Source organism: Lampris incognitus, chromosome 8, assembly GCF_029633865.1.
Source record: "Lampris incognitus isolate fLamInc1 chromosome 8, fLamInc1.hap2, whole genome shotgun sequence".
NCBI lineage: Eukaryota > Metazoa > Chordata > Actinopteri > Lampriformes > Lampridae > Lampris > Lampris incognitus.
The window spans coordinates 27,864,386-27,890,836 of NC_079218.1; the positions used below are offsets into that span (position 1 = coordinate 27,864,386).

The 26,451-nt window shown below is 40.0% G+C and overlaps 1 protein-coding gene across 1 annotated transcript in view; it reads right to left on the reverse strand.

The window, feature by feature from the left end:
• LOC130117247 (oligophrenin-1-like) overlaps positions 1-26,451 on the reverse strand; it is a 38,763-nt gene that overhangs the window by 10,565 nt on the left and 1,747 nt on the right. The window contains exons 2-19 of the mRNA XM_056285450.1: positions 24,124-24,219; positions 23,808-23,869; positions 23,154-23,225; positions 22,070-22,171; positions 21,843-21,953; positions 20,719-20,823; positions 20,481-20,610; positions 20,293-20,393; positions 19,897-19,988; positions 17,868-17,946; positions 11,967-12,000; positions 11,768-11,830; positions 11,019-11,093; positions 10,616-10,700; positions 4,148-4,206; positions 2,761-2,866; positions 2,425-2,584; positions 646-793 (exon numbers count right to left, since the gene is read on the reverse strand). Of these exons, the coding sequence (XP_056141425.1) occupies positions 646-793; positions 2,425-2,584; positions 2,761-2,866; positions 4,148-4,206; positions 10,616-10,700; positions 11,019-11,093; positions 11,768-11,830; positions 11,967-12,000; positions 17,868-17,946; positions 19,897-19,988; positions 20,293-20,393; positions 20,481-20,610; positions 20,719-20,823; positions 21,843-21,953; positions 22,070-22,171; positions 23,154-23,225; positions 23,808-23,869; positions 24,124-24,219 (1,680 nt within the window). The remainder of the gene's footprint in view (positions 1-645; positions 794-2,424; positions 2,585-2,760; positions 2,867-4,147; positions 4,207-10,615; positions 10,701-11,018; positions 11,094-11,767; positions 11,831-11,966; positions 12,001-17,867; positions 17,947-19,896; positions 19,989-20,292; positions 20,394-20,480; positions 20,611-20,718; positions 20,824-21,842; positions 21,954-22,069; positions 22,172-23,153; positions 23,226-23,807; positions 23,870-24,123; positions 24,220-26,451) is intronic.

Consider the following 26,451-nt stretch of genomic DNA (forward strand, 5'->3'; position numbering starts at 1 on the left):
AAAGAAAAGCACTACAAAACCCTAGTGTCATGTATTTAATCTAATCCAGTCATATTGTGGGCCTGATTTTGAACACTATGCACAATCTTGAGTTTAAGATGAATTTAGACAGGCAATGGTTATGTGTCTGGCAAAGCAGAGCTGGTTATTTGGTAACATCATCTAGTCTAATGACTTAAGGGCCATAAATGAAATATTAGACAATGCAGGAAGGACAAGTTGCAGATGTTCTAAATTTTTCTGCTACAATGAATTAGAGGATAGAGTTCCACCTGCTTAACCAGCGGGTTAAAAATATAGATGCAGCTGAATCATTAGCAAAGACTGTGGTGAGAGAAGACAACATCTAAATTGGCCTATTGTCAAAGTCTGATGCAACAAAACAAACCAAATTTTACTGAAATAAAGCTCTCCTCACAGTTGTGCTAATTACTTGAATACTGATTCAAAGAATGGAACACTTGAGCACACACCCCTAAATGCATTTTACACATACACACAACATGGTAAAGAGGGTATTGTGTAGATTTGTTGAATACATTTTCCTTAAAAATTCTGCAAACAAAAATAATTAGCTGTACAATCAAAGGACAATATGGGATAGTGATAGTGATGATGATTAGGCCCACAGAAACTGATAATTACTCTCTGCATTTTGAAACTGGTCATAATTAAAAGCTTGGTAGACACGAGCTGGCCGCTTTGAAATTGTGATAGGTTGCCGTTTTCTTGGGGTGATCCGTGGAGGAGGGATAGGTGGTGCAGCGCTGTCCTCTGGCATGCTACTGAAGATCTGTAATCCAACACCAATAATGTGTGAGACTTTTGTTCAGTCAGTGAAATATTTTCCCTCCCCACAAACAGCACTGCCAATGCTTAAATATGAAAAGTCTTACATTAGTCAGTAATGGAAAAAAAAAGTTTTCAATAGCTACTGTATTTCCCGGACTATAAGTCATTGCTTTTTTACTTGCCTAGCTGGACCTGCGACTTATATTCCAAAACGACTTACACAATGTAATTTTGTTCAACAAATACACTGCATTTAAACTGAGACCAGTAGATGGCACTGTTTAATCTGACTCAATTGAAAATAATGTACCAGAGAAATGTATTGGGATTGGGACGCAAATCTCGTGGGAGCAGGCGGTTTTAACTTTGCTGCAGGCGGGAGCGGGCGGTCAAATAGCGGGTCCCGGGTTTTAGCTAGTGCTAACCAGAAGAATGGAGTCAACAAATAAAGTTGAAAAGAAGGTCAAAGCAGCAAAAGAAAAGCAAGGCATGTCTGATATTCGGAAAAAATTCTAAGTTGTTACTGGAAAAGATGGAAATGAACTGGATGTTGTTGTTTGCGACAAATGTGCAGAAGTATTGATCTACAACGGGCACACATCTGGCACACCTGGGTTGAGGCAACATACTTGCTCCATTCTCCCCGGTCAAAGTAAGTGCTCCTTCAAAGATAAAGCACTTCTACCTGCACATATTAAACCAGATACTACCGAGAAATGTGTCACACTTTGCTGTAGAGACATGCGACTGTATGACTTCATCGCCAGGAAAAGCTTTGTTGACATAGAATAGAATAGAAAGCCTTAATTGTCATTGCACAGAATGCAACGTTGATCAGTGCATTAAAAAACATAGGGGAAAGAAAAACTAAGAACCTCAGCAAAAAAACCACAGCCAACAACACGTTCTAAAATAATAAGTAAATTAAATAAATACAGTGTAATTTTGCCCTAGGTGTACTTGTTGCACTAGAATAACTAATTATTGCACTCGTATGACTGTAATTACATACTAGAGAGTAATTTCACTATGTTATTACTGGCAGGTATGCATCTCTTTATTAATAGTAAATGTAAAATAATGAGTTTTCCCTGGGGATGGCAGAAGACACAAAAAAAAATCAATGGAACATTATTGTGTGGGCGTTAAGGGTTTGCGAGAGTGGGATTAAGAAAACAATCCTGTGCAGAGTTCTATACTGTACCGCTTTATAAATGCGACTTGTACATTGAAGTAATTTATGTGTTTTTTCTCACAATGCGTTTTTTGCTGAGTGAGACTTATTTACCGGTGTGACTCGTAGTCCGGGAAATGTGGAAATTGCTGTAGTCATAGAATGAGTTTGATGAAAGTAAATTACTTGAATTAATAAATAAATTACTACAGATACTAGCAGAACTACTTCAATGACAGTTAACACATCAATGCTTGTTTTCAGTATAGCTTTTGGTGTAGTAAGAAAATGCAGTATTTTACTCTGCCCACAATGCAAAAAAAAAAAATCACTGAAATACAAATTTAACACCGACTTCGAAAAACACTCATCATTCACATCTGATACTATGTTAGACAACTTTGAAGCCCTTAAGATACTCAATAGGTAGGAACACATGATGCCCATCAAAACTATACCTTTTTGTAGTCCTCAATCAGAATTTCAATAACAATATTCTGAAATTTAATGTCCAGCATGGCAGCCACAGTCTCCTCCTTTGCTCTCATCAATGTGGGTCCAAAGATTACTCCCATGTTTGACGGGGTCATCAGGTTTTCCTGGCTGTGGCTGCAAACACTGCCAACAAATAAGTTGGGGTTGGAATAGCAATGTGAGTAGCAACAAAGGGGCAGATGATCATATCTACAGCTAGTCATCTGTGAGCCATGAAGGAAACACTGCATGTGTCTGAATTATATGCTAGTCCAAAAAAATCACAACATTAAAATGTCAGGGAGTAATTTAGCTCTTACTTGACCAGGTGTTGAATAAGCATCTCTAGCATCTCTCGATTCTTCTCTGGTAATTTGTAAATAAGTGAATGAATCTCACTTAGTCGGTCGTCAAGATTATCTGACTCTTAAAATACAAACAAACCACAGAGTTACCTAATGGAATAATAATCTGAAAAGCTCATACAGGAATGTGTACTAAGAACATACATAATTGTAGTCTTATAGGTTGGGAGAGAAATACAGCAAGTAAAAGACAAGAGCAAACTACTATAGCAGCCATTTGAGTTCAAAATCAATTTGCTCACTTATCATTGTTTATTGTGTTTGCTTCAGCAAGAGCTCTCTTACACACTTATCTATTATTATTCTGTTCACTTCTAGACAGTTAAAGCTATGCACGTCATTCAATTTTTAAAATGTTCAATATTTCAAGCTTGATTATGCTTTGGTTACAATTCTAGATCCTTTTTAAACTTAAGCAGTTCTTAATGTCTAATAAAAAAAAAACGTTTTTGGTTAGAAATTCCCCCATCAAAGAATGATGACAAAGGCTATAAAAGAACTGCACACTGTTGAGAAGGCACATAGTGTTCAGAGGCAAAGCAGGGAAATGCTTATTTAATCTATTGTAAGCCGATGCCATAGCCTTGTGCAAAAATACTGAAATGCAAAACTGCAACAAGTGACACGGCAAACGTTGTGGATAACAAACCATCATCAGTTCTCCAATAATAGCCTATATCTGGCACAACGGAGATGCAAAAGCGTTGATACCAATCTATGAATGATTAAATGTTTGGAATCGGGTGACTGTTTGCTCTCAGCTCCTCGTAGACTTGCACTGAACTTACAATTCAGCTAAAGCAAGCATGAGAATATTCTTCAAAAAAAAATATATTCATGTTACATTTTACATTCATAAAATCACTCAAAAATAGCAATTTAATATATCAAGCAATTAGGTTCTAGATGGTGTCGTCATACTTTTTTTTTAATCACAGCCTTTTTAATGTTCAAAGAAAAAAAACATGCATGTACCACATGGTGCTGCGGTATCTTACAAATAATACTGAAACAAATTAAGAGATATTGTTTGCACTTTGTATGCTAATTGGCAGGGACAAGTTTAAAGTGAATAAAAGATACCAAATTTGGGACCTGGCCTATGAGTTTTTGCAAGATAACTGTGATGCAGTTGACACACACATTTGCATTAAGTGGGTGGAGAGGCCAATCCAATTTTATGAAAACACTAGAAATACAATTTTAATACAGAGTCTGAATTGAATCTATCCGTGATATGAGACATGGGGTGTACAAGCAGTCGAAAAATGTAGGCATGATAGAGTGACTTTATTTTAGACAGAGCAAATAAAATGTGGCAAAGTGCTGGTTTTATTCTTACTTGCGGCTACCATGAGGTGTCTGTGTAGACTGTAGGTCATCAGAGGTTCTGAGAGACTCCTGTGAACCAACATTTATAACTGGTTAACCAGTAAAGACAGAGTAATTCAACTCACCATATCAGGTAGCAGAGAAACACTTCAAAAAAGCACACAGACACACACACACACACACACCCTCGGCGGTCACTCGGGGTCGAGTATGACTGTCCTCCTTCTAGATCCTTGTGGGTCTTCATGTGAGCGTAGAGGCCAATCCTGGAGCCGCATATTTTGTGGTAATGTGGGCAAGGGTGTGAAGAAGTGGTTTGGGCCTTTCTGGTAACTCACTCCTTTCTGGGTCTGTGCTTATTTTCAGCAACATGGTGGAGGTCGTGGTTGCAGTGCCTAGCACCCTCACAGACAGCCAGTCTCCAAGCCTCCCTGTTTTTTGCTGCTTGTTCCCAGGTGTTAAGGTCGATACCAAACTTTTTGATGTGGGCCTTGATGTTATCTTTTTATCGCTTCTTTTGTCCTCCTAGGGCATGGTGTCTTGTCATGAGCTGAGAGTAAAGGACTTGTTTCTGGAGATGAGAGTCAGACATGCGGAGGAGATGGCCAGTCCATCTCATCTGATGTTGTGCAATGGTGGCAGTTATAGTAGGCATGTTGGCCTCCTCGAGGACGCTGAAGTTGGTGCGCTTATCCTCCCAGCTGATCTTAAGGATCTTCCTTAATCTTCGCTTTTGGTATGCCTCGAGTGCCTTCAGGTGCCTGCTATGTGTGGTCCAGGTTTCTGACCTATACAGTAGAGTGGGCTGCACTACCCCTTTCTACACCAGATTTTTTTTTCTGGCCTGAAGTCGCAGTTTTCAAAAACCCTTTTACTCAATCTTGAGAAGGCCCAGCTGGCACAACTGAGACGATGATGTATTTCAATGTAAATGTTGGCTTTGGAGAAGAGAAGGCTGCCAAGATATGGAAATTGTTCCACGTTTCCGGGTCTGGTGTTGTCTACAGAGATGGATGGGGGCAGAGCAGGCATATTTCTGTTGGGTAAAGGATATGGGTCTTTTGTTAATGGCCAGACCAAGCTGCTTGTATGCCTTTGGCAAAGGCATCCAGTATGCTCTGTAGTTCCCCTTCTAAGAGGGACACTAAGGCATTGTCATCGGCGTACTTCAGAATGTGGTGGTGTTTTTACCTTTAGCCCTGAATCTGTTAATAGTCAGAAGAATCCCATCGGTCCTGTACATGATTTTGACTCCCTGAGGCAGATTGGGAACCATGAGGTGGGGGATGATGGCAATGAAGACAGAACAGGGTTGGGGTAATGACACAGTCTTGTTTAACTCTTGTGTGGACCCTGAAGGACTCTGTCTCATCTCCATAACTGCTGAGTACTGTAGCTGACATACTGTCATGCAGCAGTCGCAGTACTCTTGATATATTTGTAAGGGCAGCTTATTTTTGACAGAACTAGCTAGAGGCAGTTTATGGAATCAAAAGCTTTGGTTAAGTCTATGAAGGCCATGTACAATGGTTGATTCTGTTCCTGGGCTTTTTCTTGGAGTTGGCGAGCAGTAAAAATCATGTCCATGGTGCCTCTGTTAGGACGAAAACTGCTCTAGGATTCTGGCAGAATTTCCTCTGATATTGGAGGGAGTCTGTTGGCCAAGGCCCTAGCCAGGGCTTTCCCTGTGGTGGAAAGCAAGGAAATGTCACAGTTGTTTCCCCGCTCATCTTTGTCTCCTTTCTTCACACGCACATACACTAACTACTCAGTGATTACACATTCAAATAAAAGAAAGACACAGATATCACCTCTGGCATAGGGTTTAATTTTAGTCTCCTTTATCAAATGTTTCCTTTGAGGAACCAGCTGGAACCTTAGTCTTGATGCATGCTCAATGTAATGCTCAGGTAAGGAAATCCCAGAAAATTGAATCAGTTAATCTGGACACAACGTTTAGTGGGAGAAACACTTCATCACTCATCTAAGTTACTTTGTCAGTCTCAGCTGACTGCAGGTATCCCCACCCTTATAAACAGCACAGTTGCATAAAGACCGAAACCAGCACAGTTGTGTCACAACAAAACAAGCGTTCAGTTTCATATGCAAATTGCTGTAACCATTAATTAGAGTTAAAATTGTCATGTGTACTATTCATAGAGGATTGGGGAATAGTTACAATCATGGCATTGTAAGATGGTGACAGATGTACTCTTAGTCCCCCCTTGGTTCAGGAATGGTCATTCCCTCTTCACATAGATGGCCTCTTTGACTCCCCATTCAAACCAGCATTCCTCCCTATCAAGGATGTGCACACCCTCATCCTTGAACGAGTGGCCACTGGCCTGTAGACTGCAGAGTCCTGACCTGACGAGTTAGCTCTTCTGTGTTGTGTCATCCTCTTCGCCAGAATCTGCTTGGTCTCCCTGATGTCCAGCTGCCTTAGATACAGTAGGATGGTGTTGACAGCATGGAGACCTTCTCTCAACCACAGAACATGAGTTCAAGCCATCACGTTGGCAAGCATCCACCCTACCATAGTGTCCTCGAGCAAAATTAAACTGAATCCCTAACAGCTCCAGTGGTGCTGTTATACTGTATAGCTGACCCAGTATGCAGATCGCCCTTTGTAGAATTGAAAAGAAAACATCCCAGCGAGGATCAATAAAATACCATATTATAATTGTCCATCACACTTTCATTTCTGAATTAAAACAAATTTTTGAAATTGTCATGGCATCCCAGATTAAGGACCCTGAGAAAGGGTAAACAGCTGCAGGCCTGAGGAGTGTATTCGTCCAAGAGTGAGTTGACATTGCATGAAGAAAAGCATTGGAGATATTAGGGAGAAGATAAAACGTGTCCTTGGATGTAAGAGACCTTCTCAAAAAGTACTTCAAACAGTAAACAATACTGTTTCAGGACACGAGGGAAAGGGCAGCTCTCTGATCCTTAAACATGCAGCGTTATTATACAAGTACCACATGTGATGTAAAAAAAGAAAAGAAAAAAAAGAGCTACTAAGCAAAGCAAAAGCGGTGCATAGATGACTGATGGCTGAACAGTCTAACAGTACGGCTATGCACAGTATTGTATGTAGATAGTGCTATGTAGTCAGTTTTGAGAACAGCCTTCTTTTACATGTAGATTAATGGCAGATAACCCAATCCAGGCAGGCAGATAACCCAATCCATTGGGTTATCTGCACAGTGTGGTGAAAGCTAGCAAAGTCTTGTTCGATTAATGACTTATCCAGCACGTTCAATCTCCACCTGTACTAGTTAAAGTACTTAAAAATGAATAAGACTTAGACTGTTTTTATAATAAAGATTAAAGATTAAGTTTCCTTTAGTAATCCCCTTGGGGAAATTCAGTTACTGCAAATTAACCCACCCTAGCTGTGATCTGTGTAGCTAGGAGCAGTGGGCTGCCGCCCTGATGTAGCATCCGGGGACCAACTCTAGTTCTTTTCCCACTGCCTTGGTCAGGGGCACAGACAGGAAGGAGTATTAACCCTAACATGCATGTTTCTTTTGATGGCAGGAGGAAACCGGAGTACCTGGAGAAAACATGCAAACTCCACACAGAGGACAACCTGGGATGACCCCCAAGGTTGAACAACCCCAGGGTTCGAACCCAGGACCTTTCTGCTGTGAGGTGACACTGGGCCACCGTGCCACCCGAAACAAAAGTAATCTCATTATGTGAGAGAAGTGAAGTAATTAGTTTGATTTCACTGGTAATTTTTCTCTTTAAGTAGGAAATTTAGTTATCCATAAAACGTTAGAAGCTTTCCATTTTTATAGAATTCATCTTACAACCAACAGCATATTTAAGATTGAACAACAGACAATTTAAGATCCCAAAACCCCATTGAGTTGGTTTATAGTAGGTCATCATCAAAACAGTTTGATAAAAGCAGAGAGCAAACATTATGTGGTGACTTTCTTTTCACCTCACCATTACTTTGCGTCTAAACCCTGATAATGTCTGTACTTCTTAGGGAAAAAAAATCATGCTTAGCCATAATGTGGTACTTCATTCATAAACAACTATTATACTAAACAAATTATATTGCTATTGCAACTATTAAAATGCTATATAAATTATTCGAATAGTATTCCTGTATAATACTGCATGGTGGTTATAATGAAGAAAAATGAACTTTGTAAAGCAAAAAGCTACTTTAGCTTTTAGTTAACCATGAAAACCATAAAAGATTGTTTGTGGTTTGAACCAACTGGAAATATTTTGGAAAAAACTTTGTATTAGCATCATTAAACCACATTATCCAGCTACTGGATCAAATTTTCTGACAACACTGCATTGCTGACCCTTCTCCAAGGTTCAGAATCAGTCCATGGGAACGCTCTCACTGATTTTATTTCTTGGTGTGAAAACAACTTCTTGGACTTAAATGTTTCTAAAACCAAGGAACTGATATTCGATTTTAGACGTAACAGAAATGTAGCCAAAGAGTGCATCATACATAATGTAAGTGTGGAAATGGTTACATCATACAAATATTGGAGCATTATCATCAATGATCACCTTAAATTTGACGTGAACACTGAGGCTATTGTGAAGCGGGGGCAACACAGAATTCATCTTCTGTGCAAACTAAATTTCTTTTCTGTCAGTCCTGTCATCCTCTGTCACTTTTATCAATCTTTTATTGAGAGTCTTTAAGTTTTTTGTTTTTTTTTATCTGCTGGTTTCACAGCCTCAAGGTAAAAGGCAGAAACAGCCTGAATAGCATTGTTAAAATCTGTTCTAAGATCACAAGAGTGAAACAAAGAGATCTGAATTCTTTTAGCAACCAAGAAATCCACCAGAAAGCAGCAAGTATTTTGGCTTCTTATGGAACATATTCTTGCAAGGGATTTTTCTCTGTTGCCATCAGGGTGTCGTTATGTTTCACCTGCTTGTAAAACTAACCATTATTCTAAATCATTCACACCTGTTGCAACTTGATTATTAAATGCTCCATATTGTTTTTTATCAGATTGTTTTATCTCCTTTATCAAGTTTATCTTATTGTGTTTCTTATTGTATACTTTTATAGATTTTATTCCACATTTAGCTCCGAGGTGCTATTATTTATTGTTTGTGTTATTTGTTTGTTTGCATGTTACTGTTTTATGTTCACAAGCTTCTCCAAACAAATTGCCCCTAGTGGGATAAATAAAGTTGTTTGTATTGTATTGTATTATCCACTGGTGTCAAGACAATAAACAGGTGTCTAAATCAAATTTGGCTTAACAAAAGGGGCCACACGAGGTATTCTAGCAGGGTCAGAGAGGGTCACTTTGGAAACCGTTTCCAACATTGCTTTTCAAACATAAAGAAAAACCCTCTTACCTAGATTAATGATCATTGTGTGACTAAAGAAGGTGAAGTGGGATTCTATAAATTCAGTTTCAACTTAAGGTTATCTCTGAAATCTCACTTTCCAAATTGTCCTTCTGGCCAAGAGGCTCAAGTAAACTCATCTCACATTTAGCGCTATTGGTGCATAAAGAATGTTTACCACAAGGTGGTAACGGCAGACAGGGCAGATAGAAACCTAACCGCAAAATACAGTAGGGCCTCGTTTAGACAGCAGGCAAATCCGATTTGTTTCTCAAATCTGATCTTTAGGACTGACTGTCCAGACTGTTACTTGCAAGTGATCAGATCGGATTTGGCTTTGCTCAGACTGCAGCCACATCGTCGACCGATCTGCATTGGTTGCTGTGGTAACGACATAGGTGTGGGTACGTTGCATGTGTGTTGTGTGACGTTATATGCTGGCAACTTCTGTGCAGACAGACCACAACAAAACACCATGGAGATATGTCATCTCACTCAGGCACTGTCAAGTCGTGGTGCAGAACTCCTTCATCGCACCAGACAATATCAGCGACGGAGGAGAATCTGACATTAACATGTGATGTGTTGTGTTGTGTTGTGTTATGTTGTGTCGCATTGCGAGTGATGTAATGGACAGATTGAAATCCTATTTGAGTGGCTAGAGTGTCCAGACTGAGACACATCTTTAGAAAACAGATTTGAATCAGATATAAAACCACCTCCGAATGTGGCTCAAATCTCATTTGCAAAGATCAGATTCCAATGTGTTTTTAGCTGTTCAGACTACATAAAAGAAATCAGATTCCAATCTGGATTTGCCAAAAATCAGATCTGGGCTGACAGTCTCAACGGGGTCTAAGTTTTGACGAGTTGGCCTTAGGGTTAGTGCTGCATGTCTGCAGCACAACTGAAAGATGGAGATTAGGTAAAACAAAACTCAAATCATTTAAGTTTGTCCCACAAGATATCCCTAAATCAGGGATGGCCATGCATTTGGAACAACACAGCTCAATATTTTACTTTACAGTACCTTATGTGTCACCGATTGGCATATGCCTTCTCAAATAAATAAATGAACCAATACACAAATAAGCAAACAAATAAACAAACAGACATACATACACACCTGAGATAAAACTTCATGGCACTTGTGATGGTTTTAATGTCCCAGTCACTGCTAAGGAAATCCACATCCCCCGGGCATGTAGAATCTAGCAGACCGGAATGAAGCACAAAATGAAAAGCGTTGATTATACTGATTTGGCTGCAGACAACATTGAAAACAAATTCTGAAGGGGGCAGTGCCTTGCCTCTCCTGCCAATTGATTATCTCTATATGTTCCACTTATAAACTGGAGGAAGAGTAAAATGTAAAAGGTCACAGGGATTTTCTAAAGAATGTATTTAAGTATTTAAAGATATTTGCATTTGATGGCTTTAACATAATTTAACATAGCCAAGTAAGATTAAAAAAAAAGAAATAAAACAATGGACAGAGGAACCAGATGCTGGCTGTGGAATTCCCTTACCAAAGAAGGCATTCAAAAGCTTTTGCACTTGGATATTGCTGCCAACTGTTCTGTACACTCCCTCTTGTGTGAGTCCTGGAAGGGGGAGGGGGAGGTAAGAAAGTGGGCATGTGCTCCGGAGAAATACAGAAGAGTGGAAACATACTATTTCCCCCTCCTCAGTGTCTATCGGAGCCTGCGTTAAAACAGAGAAGTTGAAGACAATATATTCCCACTGCAATTGACTCATTAACCTGCCACAGTTTTGAGCTGAGCAATTCATTCATTCATTCATTCATCATCAGCCGCTTCTCCGGGGTCGGGTCGCGGTGGCAGCAAGCTAAGCAGGGCACTCCAGACATCTCTCCCCCCAGCAATGCCCTCCAGCTCCTCCTGGGGGATCCCAAGGCATTCCCAGGCCAGATTGGACATGTAGTCCCTCCAGCGAGTTCTGGGTCTACCCCGGGTCTCCTCCCAGTTCGATGGGCCCAAGCTGAGCAATACTGCTTGAAAATTTTATCAAATTACACATTTAAATTGAGTTGACGTTTGTTTGGTTGACTTCAAATGCTTAGGAAACATTAACTAAGTCAAGTAGACGACTATGATACAGCATCACATGGTAATACTTGGCATACTGTTCCTCATAGAACTGCTGTGGGGTGAAAAAGGGGTTTCAGCGTACTCTACAGTACGACTCAACAGCACCCTCCTAAGCACACCAACAGAACTGGAAGGAACAGGGATGGCAAATGAACATGTCTTCTTACCTTTTGTTTCAACATAGTTGATGCACTTTCGCACAAACTTGAATCCAACTTCATTCAGCTCCACTGTGAAGATTTAAAGACGAAAAACAGAGGAAATTAACAGCAAACAGAGACTTTTAGAGAACTGCTGTGGCAAAAACACAAGGTATATAGTATATTTAATAACACAAAATAAAGACCATAGAACAAATTATCTTACTTTCAGCTTGCTTGTGGATTGGTGAATGATAAATCTAAAATGAAAATACAATGTCAGATAAAAGTTAGGGAACTGCAGCACTTCTACAGAAAAATTAGAAAGCACCATAGCACAAAATTCATCTATCTATTTCCCGCACAGTCACGATCGGTTCAGCATGATAAATTAACATGAGGAAATCTCTCAATCAATTTTTGAGAGCCAAGTCTACTTTTGATGATCTCATAAAGAAACAGCGATGCTCCACTAAAAGTAAATGTGAGGCCAACTTTGACACGGTGGCAGTATTCAGGTATATTTTTGAGATGGTGATACAAAAAAACATCTCACCAACAAAGATAAGTTGGGTGGAAGCAAGATGTCATCAAAACAGGACATTTAAAATCAACACAAAGGACAATGGAGAACAAAAAAAAAGTGAGCAAATTTTTTTTGATCTTGAGTGGAAAGCACAGAAAGAAAGAAAGAAAGAAGAAGAAAGCCACTTTATTTTGTCATTGTACAGGTTACAATGAATTTGTCTTCTGAATTTAACCCATTCCATTATACAGGAGCAGTGGACAGCTGCAGCGCCCAGGGACCAACTCCAGTTCTTCTTTCCATTGCCTTGCTCAGTGGCACAGACAGGAGTATTAACCCTAATATGCATTTCTTTTTGATGGTGGGCGGAAACCAGAGCATCCAGAGGAAACCCACACAGACACAGGCAGAACATGCAAAGTCCACACAGAGAGGACCTGGGACGGCCTGGGGTTCGAACCCAGGACCTTTTTGCTGTGAGGCAACAGTGCTAACCACTGGGCCACTGTGGTTAGAGTATGTTGGTGAAAACAAGGCTGTGTGTGTGTGCATATATGTTTACATTCAAGGACAGAAAACCATATGGTTGCGGACAGAAAGTATATCTATTGCCTTATAGATGGAAAACTTGAAGTACGCTTCGTTGACAGTGTAACAGTACTATATCACAGTCAAGGTCCTCTATATCTAGTCAGAAACTATAGAACTTGGAATGTCTCAAGTGGTTATTCTAATGGCAGAAATGAAAGGGGGGGAGCACAATTTTCCTAACTTTTAAATTAATTTTTTTTCATTTTAAATGTTTAAAATGCCCAAAGGATTTCAAGCAAAATTATTTTCCCTCATAAAGATTTCCAACGTGAGGTTAGAATGGGGACAGTGAAGTGATAAATCAATCTGGAACAACCAAAGTTGGTTTTGGCAAGTATTAAGGGTACAGAACACGGCAGCAAGGGTCGTAACAAAACCCAGGATGAGAGATCACATTACGCCAGTTTTAGCATCTTTACACTGGCTTCCTGTAGCATTGAAGATTGATTTTAAAATTCCTTTATTTGTGTTTAAAGCTCTACATGGTTTAGCATCCTCATACCTATCTGACTGCTTATCTGACTATGTTCCAAGCCGCTCTCTTGGATCCTCTGGTACTGGCCTGCTCAATGTCCCTAGAATGAACTACAAAAAGTATGGCGAAGCAGCATTTTGTTTTTATGCACTGACGGCTTGGAATAGACTCCCCCAAAAAATAAGAGAAGCAATGTCCATAGATAGTTTTAAGAATCAGCTCAAGACCCATTCTTATGCTCTTGCTTTTAATTAATTCCACTTTATATTTCTTTTTATTCTTATTTTTTTATCGTGTACTGTGGTTTTATTTCTTGCCGTTTTATGTTTTTTTTGCCTAGGTCTGTGTTTTATTATTTTTAACTTATTTTATCTGTATTGTTGTTGAGTTTTATTGTCTCCCCTGTTTTTAATGTAAAGCACTTTGAGCTGCATTTTATGTATGAAAGGCGCTATACAAATAAAGTTTATTATTATTATTATGAGTTTGTGGATATTACCTGCTCTGAATACTCACGGCGTTGACCCTTACTTGCTTGTATTTATTTCCATTGACATGAAAATCTTACCAAGTTTATCCAACAAGTGCAAAAAAAAAACCCAAAGTAACCAAGATAAGCTAGTTTTTATTTGTATTCTTCAAAAAAAAAAAAGAAAAAGTACTGACTTTACTGAGAGAAAGCCAGTTAAAAACCTAAATTCTAGTGGTGAATATACACAAACCAAGGGATGCTAATGTCTGAGATTGGCTTCTCATGCATTTATATTTCAGTGGGCTGCAAAATGGTGCAAAATTAATAAATAAAAGTAGAAATGTCACCTTAGCTTAAAAAGAATAGAAAATCACTTAGGTAAGATGGAATTAATTTCATCTGGAATTTCATCTACAACTGAAAAAAACCAACAAGCTTGATAAAGAGCCGGGAGCTAAGTGAATTTCCCTAAAACTGGCTGGTAATTTAGGCAGTATATGGACAGTGACCATGGAAAAGAGAATGTGACCTTGGGGGTAATTTGGTTTAAGTTAGTAATAAAAATCGAATCACGAGCAAAAAGGGGCAATGCTGATAGGACATGACTATTTTGGGTTGTTGACAACAAGCAGTTTACAATGTAACTTTAATCATGTGACCAGATGTCATTGTGGAGGCTTGAGCAATGTGCAAAAAAACGAATGCAAAGTTACCAGGGTTTTAATAGCTCTGTTATGAAAACAAATAGGAAGGGAAGTACTTCTAGTGCCTGACTGACTGCAGAGACAATACTTTAACTTTATGCTTTACTGTAGGTTTCTTTTTGCAGGCACCATCTATTGCCATTTTCATGACTTGACTCGTGTATGATAGAGAATTCATGCAATTGCTGTCAGTATGGGGATTTCCAGGCATTCGACTATGATAGACACAAAAGCAATTTCCTGAGTGGATTAAGTTACCACTGTACATGTGCACTGTGCATGGAAAAAAAGAGTGATGAATATGGAAAAAATAGCCAGGGATAAAGGCTAAAAAAATGCAGAGGGATAAGATGTCTGAGAAGGTCCATAAACTTAAGACTATTCACAGGTTTCATATGCATACTGTTACTAGCACAGAATGTCTATAAATAGTGTGCCATTTTGAAACAGGATTACTATTACAACACATCATAAGTCAGGCAAAATTAAACTGTTTCATGATAGTTCTGAAAGATGCGGAAACCTTATGAACTCAGGAGTATCAAGAGCAAAGATGCTGCTAAACGTCTTTTAGCCCTTTTGAAAGATTGAGGAGGATTCTGAGCCTTTTTTTGTTGTTGTTGTGGACAGCTTACATTTCAACCGAACATTCCATGAAACAGTTATGATAACATACAATATGGCCAATTATGAAGCCTTCAAAGTAAATATAAATTGGGATTTATGGCTTAGAATGTAAAATGAAAAAGAATGATGTGGCAAAGGTGGCTTATTTTGCAAGAAAAGTCTTGATTTCGTCTGATAGAGATGATCCTTGGAATTAAAATGACGACTCAAAGAGCTTGCTTGGCAGCAATATTGCACAGTGGATTGTAGGATTTGCTCCAGAGTATTTGGGCAAAGAGTATGGAAAAGGTCTTGTGAAATTTTCACTGTTGAGAAGATGGTGGGGGAAGTTGGGCAGGAAGGACAAACCGAAAAGTGCACCTTCTGTATTTTCACATCCTCTTGCAAGACAGTGATGAATTGTATTTTCTTTAACACACCAGTAGCTAGCCAGATACAGAAAATGTTTCACCCATGCACAACATTTTGAGTTTAATGATTTATCAATCTTTTTATTTATTAAGTATACTAATTTAGCGGACACTGCACCCAAAACATGTATGGGAGACATGTGGCATCTTGTTAAATTAAAATGACTTATTTAGAATATTGACAGCAAAATATTATTCAAAAATCTGAACTACAACCTGAAGACGAAGTATCATTAACATATAGTATATGACACATTTTTGCTCATGAGTCAATTCAGTATTTGAAAGCCGAGAAACTGCCTCACTCAATGACAGAACTAGGTAGCAGTATGAATACTTTGAAAACTTAAGAGTAACCAAATCATAGTCCATTTTAGTGGGTTTGCTGACATCTATGGGTTAAAAACCATGTAAAGGTTAAAAACACACCAGGCTGGTCTTGGTGCTCTGTAATGCTAGCATAGCAGGATAAAAACAGCTGCAGCTAATAACATGAATAATGGGTGTTGGATGTAGGCAAGCCAAAGAACCAGCATTGACAGTACTATTGACAACTGTTAGTGCTTCGTATGTCTGTCTGCGCTGATAAGTGTGCAGACACACCTAAATAAAAATAATAATAAAAAAAACAACCATTATTAATGTTATTAACTGCAGCTGTGTTTACCTTGCCATGCTGACCAGCCTGGCATTTTTTTTTTTTTTTTATGTTTTTTTTTTTTTTTTTTTTTGGCATTTGCCTCCTTTATTGGATAGTGACAGTAGAGAGAGACAGGAAAGGCAGGGGGAGAGAGGGGATGACATGCAGAGGGGGGCCCGGGCTGGATTCGAGCCCAGGCCACTGCGGTATGGGCTCAGCCTTATGTGGTCGCGGCGCGCTATACCAGGTGAGCCACTGGGGCGCCCCAAGCCTGGCATGTTTTTAACCTTTACATGGTTTTTTAACCTGTAGATATCAGACAACCCCCTAAACAGGTCTAGGGTTTAGTTACTCTTTAAAGAATTGTGGGGAGTGTAGTACAGGGATTTTTTTAAATCATGAAGATCAAAAGAGATCAATAAATGACAACTAATTATAACTACAGGCTACTATGACTGGCCAGATGTCCACTGCAACACAGTTGAGCTATACATTAAGGGAGCCCCAAAGTGTATGAGAAGTTTAAGAGAAATGTCTTGTGCCGTAATTAATTTGGAAGACAAGTTCTGATCATCTGTACCTGAACAAGCAACAATTACAAACATTCATCAAATTTTGGCTAAAAGTAACCCAAGTGGGTAACCTGAAAACAAGAAACTCAGTAGAGCTGCATTTGTTTCCCAAACACTCAAATACTAATTTTTGGTACTCACATTTTTGAGGTATAACAAATTGTTGAGAATATCAAAGATGAAATGCATCTTTTTTGCTGCACTTTGGTTTCAAACTGAAAAAATACACAACTTTATTCTGTTAAAAAAATGGAATTAGAATTCTCAAATTACTACATGCCATTTGTTTGAGGTCCTTAAATCCAATTTTAAAATGCAGGTTTAGTGAGACAGCTGTTCATAAACAGTTTGGAGAGTGCTGGTCTACGCTTTACATTTAATATTCCATTAGACATCCATCCATCCATTATCCAAGCTGCTTATCCAAATTTGGGTCACGGGATGCTGGAGCCTATCCCAGCAGTCATTGGGCGGCAGGCAGGGAGACACCCTGGACATGCCAGCAGTCCATCACAGGGCCGACAAGCACACACACACACACACACACACACACACACACACACACACACACACACACACACACACACACACGCCTAGGGACAATTTAGTACGGCCAATTCACCTGACCTACATGTCTCTGGACTGTGGGAGGAAACCGGAGCACCCAGAGGAAACCCACACAGACATGGGGAGAACATGCAAACTCCACACAGAGGACAACTTGGGACGACCCCCAAGGTTGTACAACCCCAGAGTTCGAACCCAGGACCCTCTTGCTGTGAGGCGACCGCGCTAAGCACTGCGCCACCATGCCACCCTACTTTGTATTTATGCATTTCAATAATTTTTGATAGACAGATTAAAACAAATATGGTTTTGGCAAACGGAACTATTTTCAACTGCTAATTGCAAATACTGCTCATTTCAGAGCAATTAGACATTCACTGCTGAATAAGTACTGCAACATATATTGCAAGACTTTTCCCCGATTTTTTTTCTGAAGCAAAGACAATCTACAAGGACTTCAAAAGGACCAACAGTCCGTGCTACCTTGAATCCTAAAAAAAATTGATTAAGTAAATAACAATAAGTGAATAAAAATAAACTCACAGGCTCTTTTCCATCCATAGCTTCCATCCACAACTTCCTGTTTCCCTCTGAAAGAGCCTGGAACGTGACAGGTGTGTTTCTATGGCAAGAGTAATACAGTATGTATCATTTAAATGTAAAAGATTGCCTTGAGATTTGCCATAAAACCTGTTGCACCCAAACCTAAACAGCGATTTCATTTCTAATCTCTAAATATACAGCAAACAAACAGCTACACGGGATTCCAAAGTACAATTTAAGTTTTTTCTTTTTTTTTTTTGGCTTTTCCCCCCTTTTTCTCCCCCAATTGTATCCGGCCAATTACCCCACTCCACTCTTCCAAGCTGTCCTGGTCACTGCTCCACCCCCTCTGCCGATCCGGGAAGGGCTGCAGACTACCACATGCCTCCTCCAATACATGTGGAGTTGCCAGCCGCTTCTTTTCACCTGACAGTGAGGAGTTTTACCAGGAGGACATAGTGCATGGGAGGATCACGCTATTCCGCCCCGTTCCCCCTCCCTCCCAAACAGGTGCCTCGACCGACCAGAGGAGGCGCTACTGCAGCAACCAGGACACATACCCACATCCGGCTTCCCACCTGCAGACACAGCCAATTGTGTCTGAGGGGCGCCCGACCAAGCCGGAGGTAACACAGGGATTTGAACCAGCAATCCCCGTGTTGGTAGGCAACAGAATAGACTGCACTGCTACCTAGATGCCCAAGTTTTTTTCATTTTGATTGAATTTCAAACTATACCTTTGTTACAGAAAGAGCTCTCCCCTTAAATTGGAATACAAATTCCATCACAGAGACAGCAACTAGTGATATATAAACCCATTCGATAATCATTTTCTCCACCTGACTGCACTGTTGAAGCTCTGCTAGACTTGATTAAAATCCCTTTGGGTAACCATGGGGTTTGAACATGAACACCAATATGACAATCAGTGTTGATAAACACAACTTCTACAATCTGTCTACTGCAGAAGCAACAAAATTCTGTGCCAAATTTCACAGCCAGTAGCCTACTCTTTAAATTGTTAACTTCCAACTGTGCTCCAAGTTTAGCACATTGCAAAACTATGTCGTGTTTTGCCAACTGCATTGTGCAAGAGAAAAAGCAACTACAATCAACGCTTGCCACTTTTTGCAGCTAGAAACTACTGCAGTTCATGAATAATCCCTATATGAGTGAGCCTTCTATCTCTGACATAAAGGTATTAACTACAATGACATTTACATTTGCTCATTAGGCACTTTTATCCAAAGTGACTAAAGAGAGTCAGCAATTGGTGGATGAATTCAAACGTTACCAGCATCACACAGACGTACAAGTACACAAAAAGAAAGAACAATGGCTATAGGTGTGTTTTTATGAGGGATTCCTTTCTAAATTCTTCAGAAAATTGCCTGAGCGTGACAAGGAAAAACAAACAAAATCTTACTGCTTTTCAAGGTGAATAATCTACCCGTTTGTAAGCTGAACAAATCTCATCAAGCCCATGAGTCACAATGTAGGTTATAAACAACTCTCAGCCATGAGATAATGAGAGGTAAGAAGGCCAGAGAGTTCAGTGGGCAGTGTGATTGGTTGAGGTAGCAAAGAGGCCTTTTTGTCTGCAAAGTTCTGATTAGGGCTTTGGTATTGTTCACGTTGGCCCAAGTTGGTGGTGTTCAGAGAAACACTTTCAAGCATCTCATGCATGGTTTAAACCCCCTTTAAACCTTTAAAATATCCAATCAAAATTCAATTGTCTTCAGAGAGAAGCCCTGAATATGACATATCTGCCTTTAGCTGATGTTTTTAAGTGCATTTTGTACTGAGTGGCCTGCCTATATAAATATGAGTTCATCATGTTCCTTTCCCTGAAAAATCAGAGCGTGCCATCTGTTTACAGCATAAGCCTGTTGCTACAGGACTGTGTGGGCTAGAATCCAGTTAGCCCCTCACACTCTGTCCTTCTATACCACCTGTTCACCTCACTGCTTAGACCTGTTTATCCCACAAGGCAGTCGCGTTACCTCATCTCAGTTTTGTTAGTTCTAACCTCTCATTAGCCTCAAAGTCGAAGCAGAAGCGCTTGTCTATAGATTCTGTCTTCCGGCGGATGCAGGATTTAAGTGTCAGTTCTGTAGGACCCTAGAGTAAAAAAAAGAGCGAATTGGTAAGTGGGAGTTGTGAGAGAGAGAGCGAGAGAGAGAGAGAGAGAGAGAGAGAGAGAGAGAGAGAGAGAGAGAGAGAGAGAGAGAGAGAGAGAGAGAGAGAGAGAGAGAGAGAGAGAGTTTTAGATCCATTTCTTAACTGACAATCAGTGTGAAGAAGTACATGTAAATAATTTGATGAACAAATGTCAGAATTAGAGGTACACAAATTTATGATTTATGTTTTGCAGTCTATGGAGGGATATGATAAACAAATAGCGAGTTTCTTTTTATTTAAGTACCTGTTTAGTTGTAGGTTTCTGTTCACAAGGAACCATAACCAACAGTCTGCTTTCTTTGTGGTACTTGCAGTAGTACTTTACCCATGACACACCCAAAGCCCCTTTGGAAAAAAAAGTCAAGTCAGATCAAGTGTGGTGGGATTAGGAATATAGTCAAAGTGATACATACACACAGCCCATGTACTAACACTTCTCTTGACTGTAGAGGTATCCCTCCATTGTTGGCAGATGGTGCATTTTACAAATCTGGGATGGCTGTTTCATTCTCTTCATCAGCTCCTCCATCTCCTCCCGTGTGCTCTCATAGTGGTTCCTTGTCTGTAGATAGAATCCCAAGATAGGATTGTGGATAACTATGGAAGTCCAGTTAAGGCATCCTCAAACACATTAATGGTATCAATTGTTGTTACTGATGCCACTACTTACATTTTGCAAGCTGAGCTGTAGCTCCTGTTTGTAAGGCATGAAGTCCTGAGTCATCTCTACAGTCAGGTTATTGAGTGTTAGAATGCTGTGAAGAAATACTAAGACCTGCATAAGCAAAGCAGAATTAAATAGATAAATTAATTATGGTTTAAAAAAAAAGAGAGAACCGTTTTCAGATATTTACTCCAAAGTGGCAGGACTTTTACTTTTTTTTTTTTGATCCCCCCTCCTATTTTGTCCCCGATTGTACCCGGCCAATTACCCCACTCTTCCTGAGCCATCCTGATCGCTGCTCCACCCCCTCCGGCCCAAGCCAGGGAGGGCTGCAGACAACCACATGCTTTCTCCAACGCACATGGAGTTGCCAGCCGCTTCTTTTCCCCTGACAGTGAGGAGTTTCGCCAGGGGGATGTAGCGCGTGGGAGGATCATGCTATTCCCCCAGTTCCCCCTCCCCCCTGAACAGCTGCCCCGACCGACCAGAGGAGGTGCTAGTGGAATGACCAGGACACATACCCACATCCGGCTTCCCGGCAATCCCCATGCTGGCAGGCAACGGAATAGACCACTACGCTACCCAGGCGCCCCCAGGACTTTTAAGTTTTATATCTTCTCGTTTAGCAGAGGCTTTTATCCGAAGGGACTTGCAAGTATGCAATTAGCAGATTCCGTGTCAACCTACAGCACTGAATACTTATGATGTCTTAGCCATACATGCATGCCATGTTAAGTGATAATAATGTACATGCATGACGGGTAGATCACCGAAGTTGAGATGCAAAGAATAGGGGATCAAAATAAAAAATTGCCTGACAATGCCACAAATCAGTAAAACAACAATTCTCGGGGCCTTCTGTGGATTATGTTAGGCCCTGAATATATTATCTTGAATGACGTAAACAAGTCTGAAGCCTTGATGAATGACAGGAGTTTCTTTCCACCATTTTTTGGCCAAGTGAGCGAAAAATCTGGAAGACTTAATATTGGTGTTGACAAATAACTCATGTGTGAATGATCTTTTCAGTCTATGATCAACATTATTTTACAGTAGAGCGGATTCCTGTGAGCCCTTGTTACATGTTCAGGCCTGGAACCAAAGAATGGGAGGCTAAAGACATCACTCACAGGCTCCACCACGTCAAACTTCTTCCTGTCCTGCACCTGATGGATCTGATAGACATATTCCACTGATGACTCATAAAAGTTCACTTGCTCTTTGTCCAGAAGTTCATCAGCCTGCAGCATAGAAAAGCAATTTCAAAAAGTAGCCCATTTAAAATGAATTCAAAATTTTCAGTTGTCAATATTGTTGCTGAAAAATCTTTGTTGTGTTTCAATGTATTTCAGCAGACCTCTTGAAGATGACTCTCTTTCTTCTTGGCAGAAAGATTCAGGTGTTTATCCAACTGAGAGTAGTATTTTTCACTCTCTTTTTCAAACTTCTTCCTCCTCTCCTAAGGTAAAAATGTAAGTGTGACACCTTGAGATTGTAGTATGATTTAAATGCATCACTGTTAAGGTCGGTGAACTCTTGCCACTGATGAAGTGCATCACATGTTAACAAGGAGTGGCATCCTTCTGTCCCAAGGAGCTGTTCTTCCGTACTACAGTTGACCTTAAAACTTAATTTCGCCAGTCTGTTAGCACAGTTTATAAATAATATTACCGACTGTCTTGTCAATTTTAAATCCAATTTTATGCAAAACATGCCGTTTATTTACATGCACAATATTTTAATAAAATGTTAATGTCTCTCTCATTACTCTTTTGAAATTGTGCCTAGCCAAAACAGGCATGCTGTTAACCCCTTTTAAGACCAATGTAAACTCATTTCTGTTAAACCAAGCTGCACGGGGGGGGGGGGGGGGGGCACACCTTTAAATTGCAATATATCACCCAAAGAAATTACTGCATACCATGCTAATTACGCACGTTAATGTTTCCAGATGATTTTATGGAGCACATTGGGCTTGTAACTTCACAAACATACAGTATGCACACTGCTACAACCTGTATGTTTCCTGCCAAATGTCTTTAGAAAGTATAGGGTGGGTCAAGGAACTGATCATCATTACTGTTCATGACAGAGTTTATATTCTCAGAGCAGCCCTCACACTAATACAAGATTTAGAGTGAAGTGGCTTACTACTGTATGTAGACTATGTGTACATTATAAAGCTGTTACTCAAAAGTGATCCTTTTAGTCCTTAAAAGGACTGAACTACATAGTTAGACCAAACTATCATGACACTATATGGTTTGTAAATACACAAGGATACTGCTTTGAATATAGACTAAATAATACACTGAACAACTGCTATCTAAAAAGAGATAATTCACACACACACACACACACACACACACACACACACACACACACACACACACACAGCCATTTTAAATAAATACCAAATAAAATTTTGAATAAAGACTCACTTTTGTTAATCCTATTTGCTCCTTCCGGAACTTCTCTAATGGCTTAATAAGCAGATCAGAAGCATTCTGAACCTGTACAGGAAAACATGGTATAGTTGATAGTGGGCAAAAATGCATATGCAAGCTCATCATATAAATGACATACCATGCCAACTATAGTATCAGTTTAACAGGTACTCAAGTGAGTTTATGTTCTGTGCACAAAACTTGATGGCATGAGTTCAGAAATGAAGGGTGCAACAGGCCCATCAGAGTTAGTAATACCTATTATGCTCCAGCAGAGGTTGCTCATTGATACCAAAAAAAAAACACAAGTGTCCAGATGCCAACTATGTTCAAAACCATCTGTATCTACAAAATCCAGTCTAACAGGAACTACTTCTTGCTCAAACAAATAACACAATATAGTTTCCTGACTTAAAGCATATAGGGCAAAACAGTGAAGCAAGGGAGTTTGAGCTTTTTTTTCTTTCTTTTTTTTTACTGGGGTGGACAGAAAGAGGAAACAGTGAAGACCACAAATATGTTTACCACAAATGTGTCATTTGAAAAAAGTGAAGTGAGCATAACTTATTTAGGTTATTCCTAGTTATGTCAACAAGAATGAAGGCCAAAGAAGATGCAGATTCATGAAAGAGGATGTTGATAACCCACCATCATCATCCTGTCATGTTCCACTTCCTGGAGAAGACCGGCAAACTCTTGGAAAGACTGAGCTAAGAACAAGAAAACAAAGATGACAACTGGCCTGGCACATTTTTATCCAACTTTTTGTCACAGAAACTTTCCAAGTTTTTGATGGGTACTAGACTTAACTGCAAATAGCTACATGTTAGAAATGTGACATAAACTGAAAGAGGGCACATAGTCAAGACAAAGGCAACCACCTCTCCAGAAGTACTCTTTAGAAGATAACATTCATGCAACAAACACTGGGTTTAAATTTGGTGCAGTATTTGTACTATCTTACCAATGTTAATCTCGTCATCTGTCAGAGAGTCACCAATGAAATCGAACTGGAACACACTAAGTGTCTGTGAGAACTTCTGTACTGCCAATGAATAGCCTGGAAAAAAGCACATTTGATTTTATTGAAATATTTGAATAAAGCTGAATAAGTCAACTGCAAGCTCTAAATACTGTCATTTTATGAATCCAGCAATGGTCTCAGCTGTTTAAGAAAAGTATGCTGTCTCTGTTTTACATCTTTTGTCTAATTAAGAATGTATTAAACCCCAGAGCTTTATTCTATTTCAGGCAATAAATTCTGTGCTTACCCCCCCCCCCAGCCAGCCAGCCAGCCAGCCAGCCAGCCAGCCTTTGGAAGCGTCATTGAAAAAAAGCAAGCAGTTCCTCTATCATATCATTAATAAATAGATGACATCAGGCTCCACACTGCACCTGTGATGAGAAATTTCATCTGCACTGAACCCTCTTGCCAGTTTGACTCATTTTAAACAGATTTCTCTGTTAGACTTAAAAGGGTTAATACCTCACTTAAGGTCTTCCATCTATCCATTATCCAAACCGTTTATCCTACTCTCAGAGTCATGAGGATGCTGAAGCCTATCCCAGCAATTCTTGGGCAGCAGGCAGTGAGACACCCTGGACAGGCCACCAGGCCATCACAGGGCCAACACACACATTCACACCTAGGGACAATTTAGTAGTTAATTCACCTGACTTACATGTCTTTAGACTGTGGGAGGAAACCGGAGCACCTGGAGGAAACCTACGCAGACATGGGGAGAACATGCAAACTCCACACAGAGGACAACCCAGGATGACCCCCAAGGTTGGACTACCCCGGGGCTCGAACCCAGGACCTTCTTGCTGTGAGGTGACCGTGCTAACCACTGCACCTCCGTGCCACCCCACATAAAGTCTTCCACCTGTCAATTAGACACCATCTCCACTAGGTTCCTGAAAGAGGTATTTAAGACAGTCGGCCCATAAATTCTCTCCATTATCAACTGCTCACTGTCTACTGGTTTATTTCCATATAGTTTTAAACATGCAATAATAGTCCAGCATCTCCTGAAGAAGCCCGCTCTCGACCCTCTTGTTTTAAGCAATTTTAGACCAACTTCAAATCTACTTTTTTTTTTAATCTAAAATCTGAGAAAAGTCTGTTTCTTCTCAACTAATTGCACACATGAATAATTGTAGCATCTTTGAGCAATATCAATCAGGATTTTGTGCCCACCACAGCACAGAAATAGCTCTTATTGAAGTTACCAACAACTTACTGCTCGCCACTGACTCTGCTTGTTCAATTTTAATCCTGCTAGACTTGAGTTCCGCTTTTGATATGGTTGATCAAGAAATCCTTTTAAATCAACCTGGAAAACTATGTGAGCATTAAGGACACTGCTCTTGACTGGTTCCGATTCCTGTCTTGACAGATCTTTTCCTGCTGTAATGACAGAATTCTCCTCATCCCCAGCCCCCCTTGCATGCGGTGTTCCCCATGGGTCTTGGTCCTTATTATTATTATCCTTGTTCTTGGTCCAATATTATTTTCCATTTACATGCTTCCCTTGGGTCAGATCATCCACAATCATAATATTAATTTTCGCTGTTACGCGGATGACACCCAACTTTATGTCCCTCTTGCTGGTAGTGACACAGACGAACTTTCCCGTGTTATGGATTGTCTCTCCGACATTAAATGCTGGATGTCACAAAACGTCCTCCAGCTCACTGAGTCCAAATCTGAGGTCGTTTTATTTATTCAGTCCCCCTAACCTGAACTGCAACCTGAAAAATAATCTTGGGAACCTGTCCACCAATGTCAAGCACTCCGTCCATAATTTGGCTGTATTCTTTGACTCTATGCTGTTTTGACACACAAAATCACCAAGGTAGTACAGTCTTGCTTTCTCCAAATCAGTAAGATTGCAAAAATTATAAATTTTCTATCTCAAATGGACCTTGAAAAAGTCATCCATGCATTCATTTTGTCACGTCTGGATTATTTTAATTCCCTGTATTCAGGGCTCAGTCAAAAGTCCATCTCCCACTTCCAGCTCATCCAAACCTCAGCAGCCAGACTGTTAACAAATTACAAGAGACATGAACACATCAATTCCATTCTTGGGAGTGATAGGCTGTTAGGTATAGGATTGATTTTAAATGTTTACTAGTTACTTTTAAAGCCCTAATAAGCCTTGCTCCTACCTATATCACAGATTTACTCACACCCCATGAGCCTAGCCGCTGTCTGTGCTCCTCAGGTAGGAAATTATTAACTGTTCCTTCAGCCAGCCTTGTTACAACAGGTGACCAGACGTTTTCC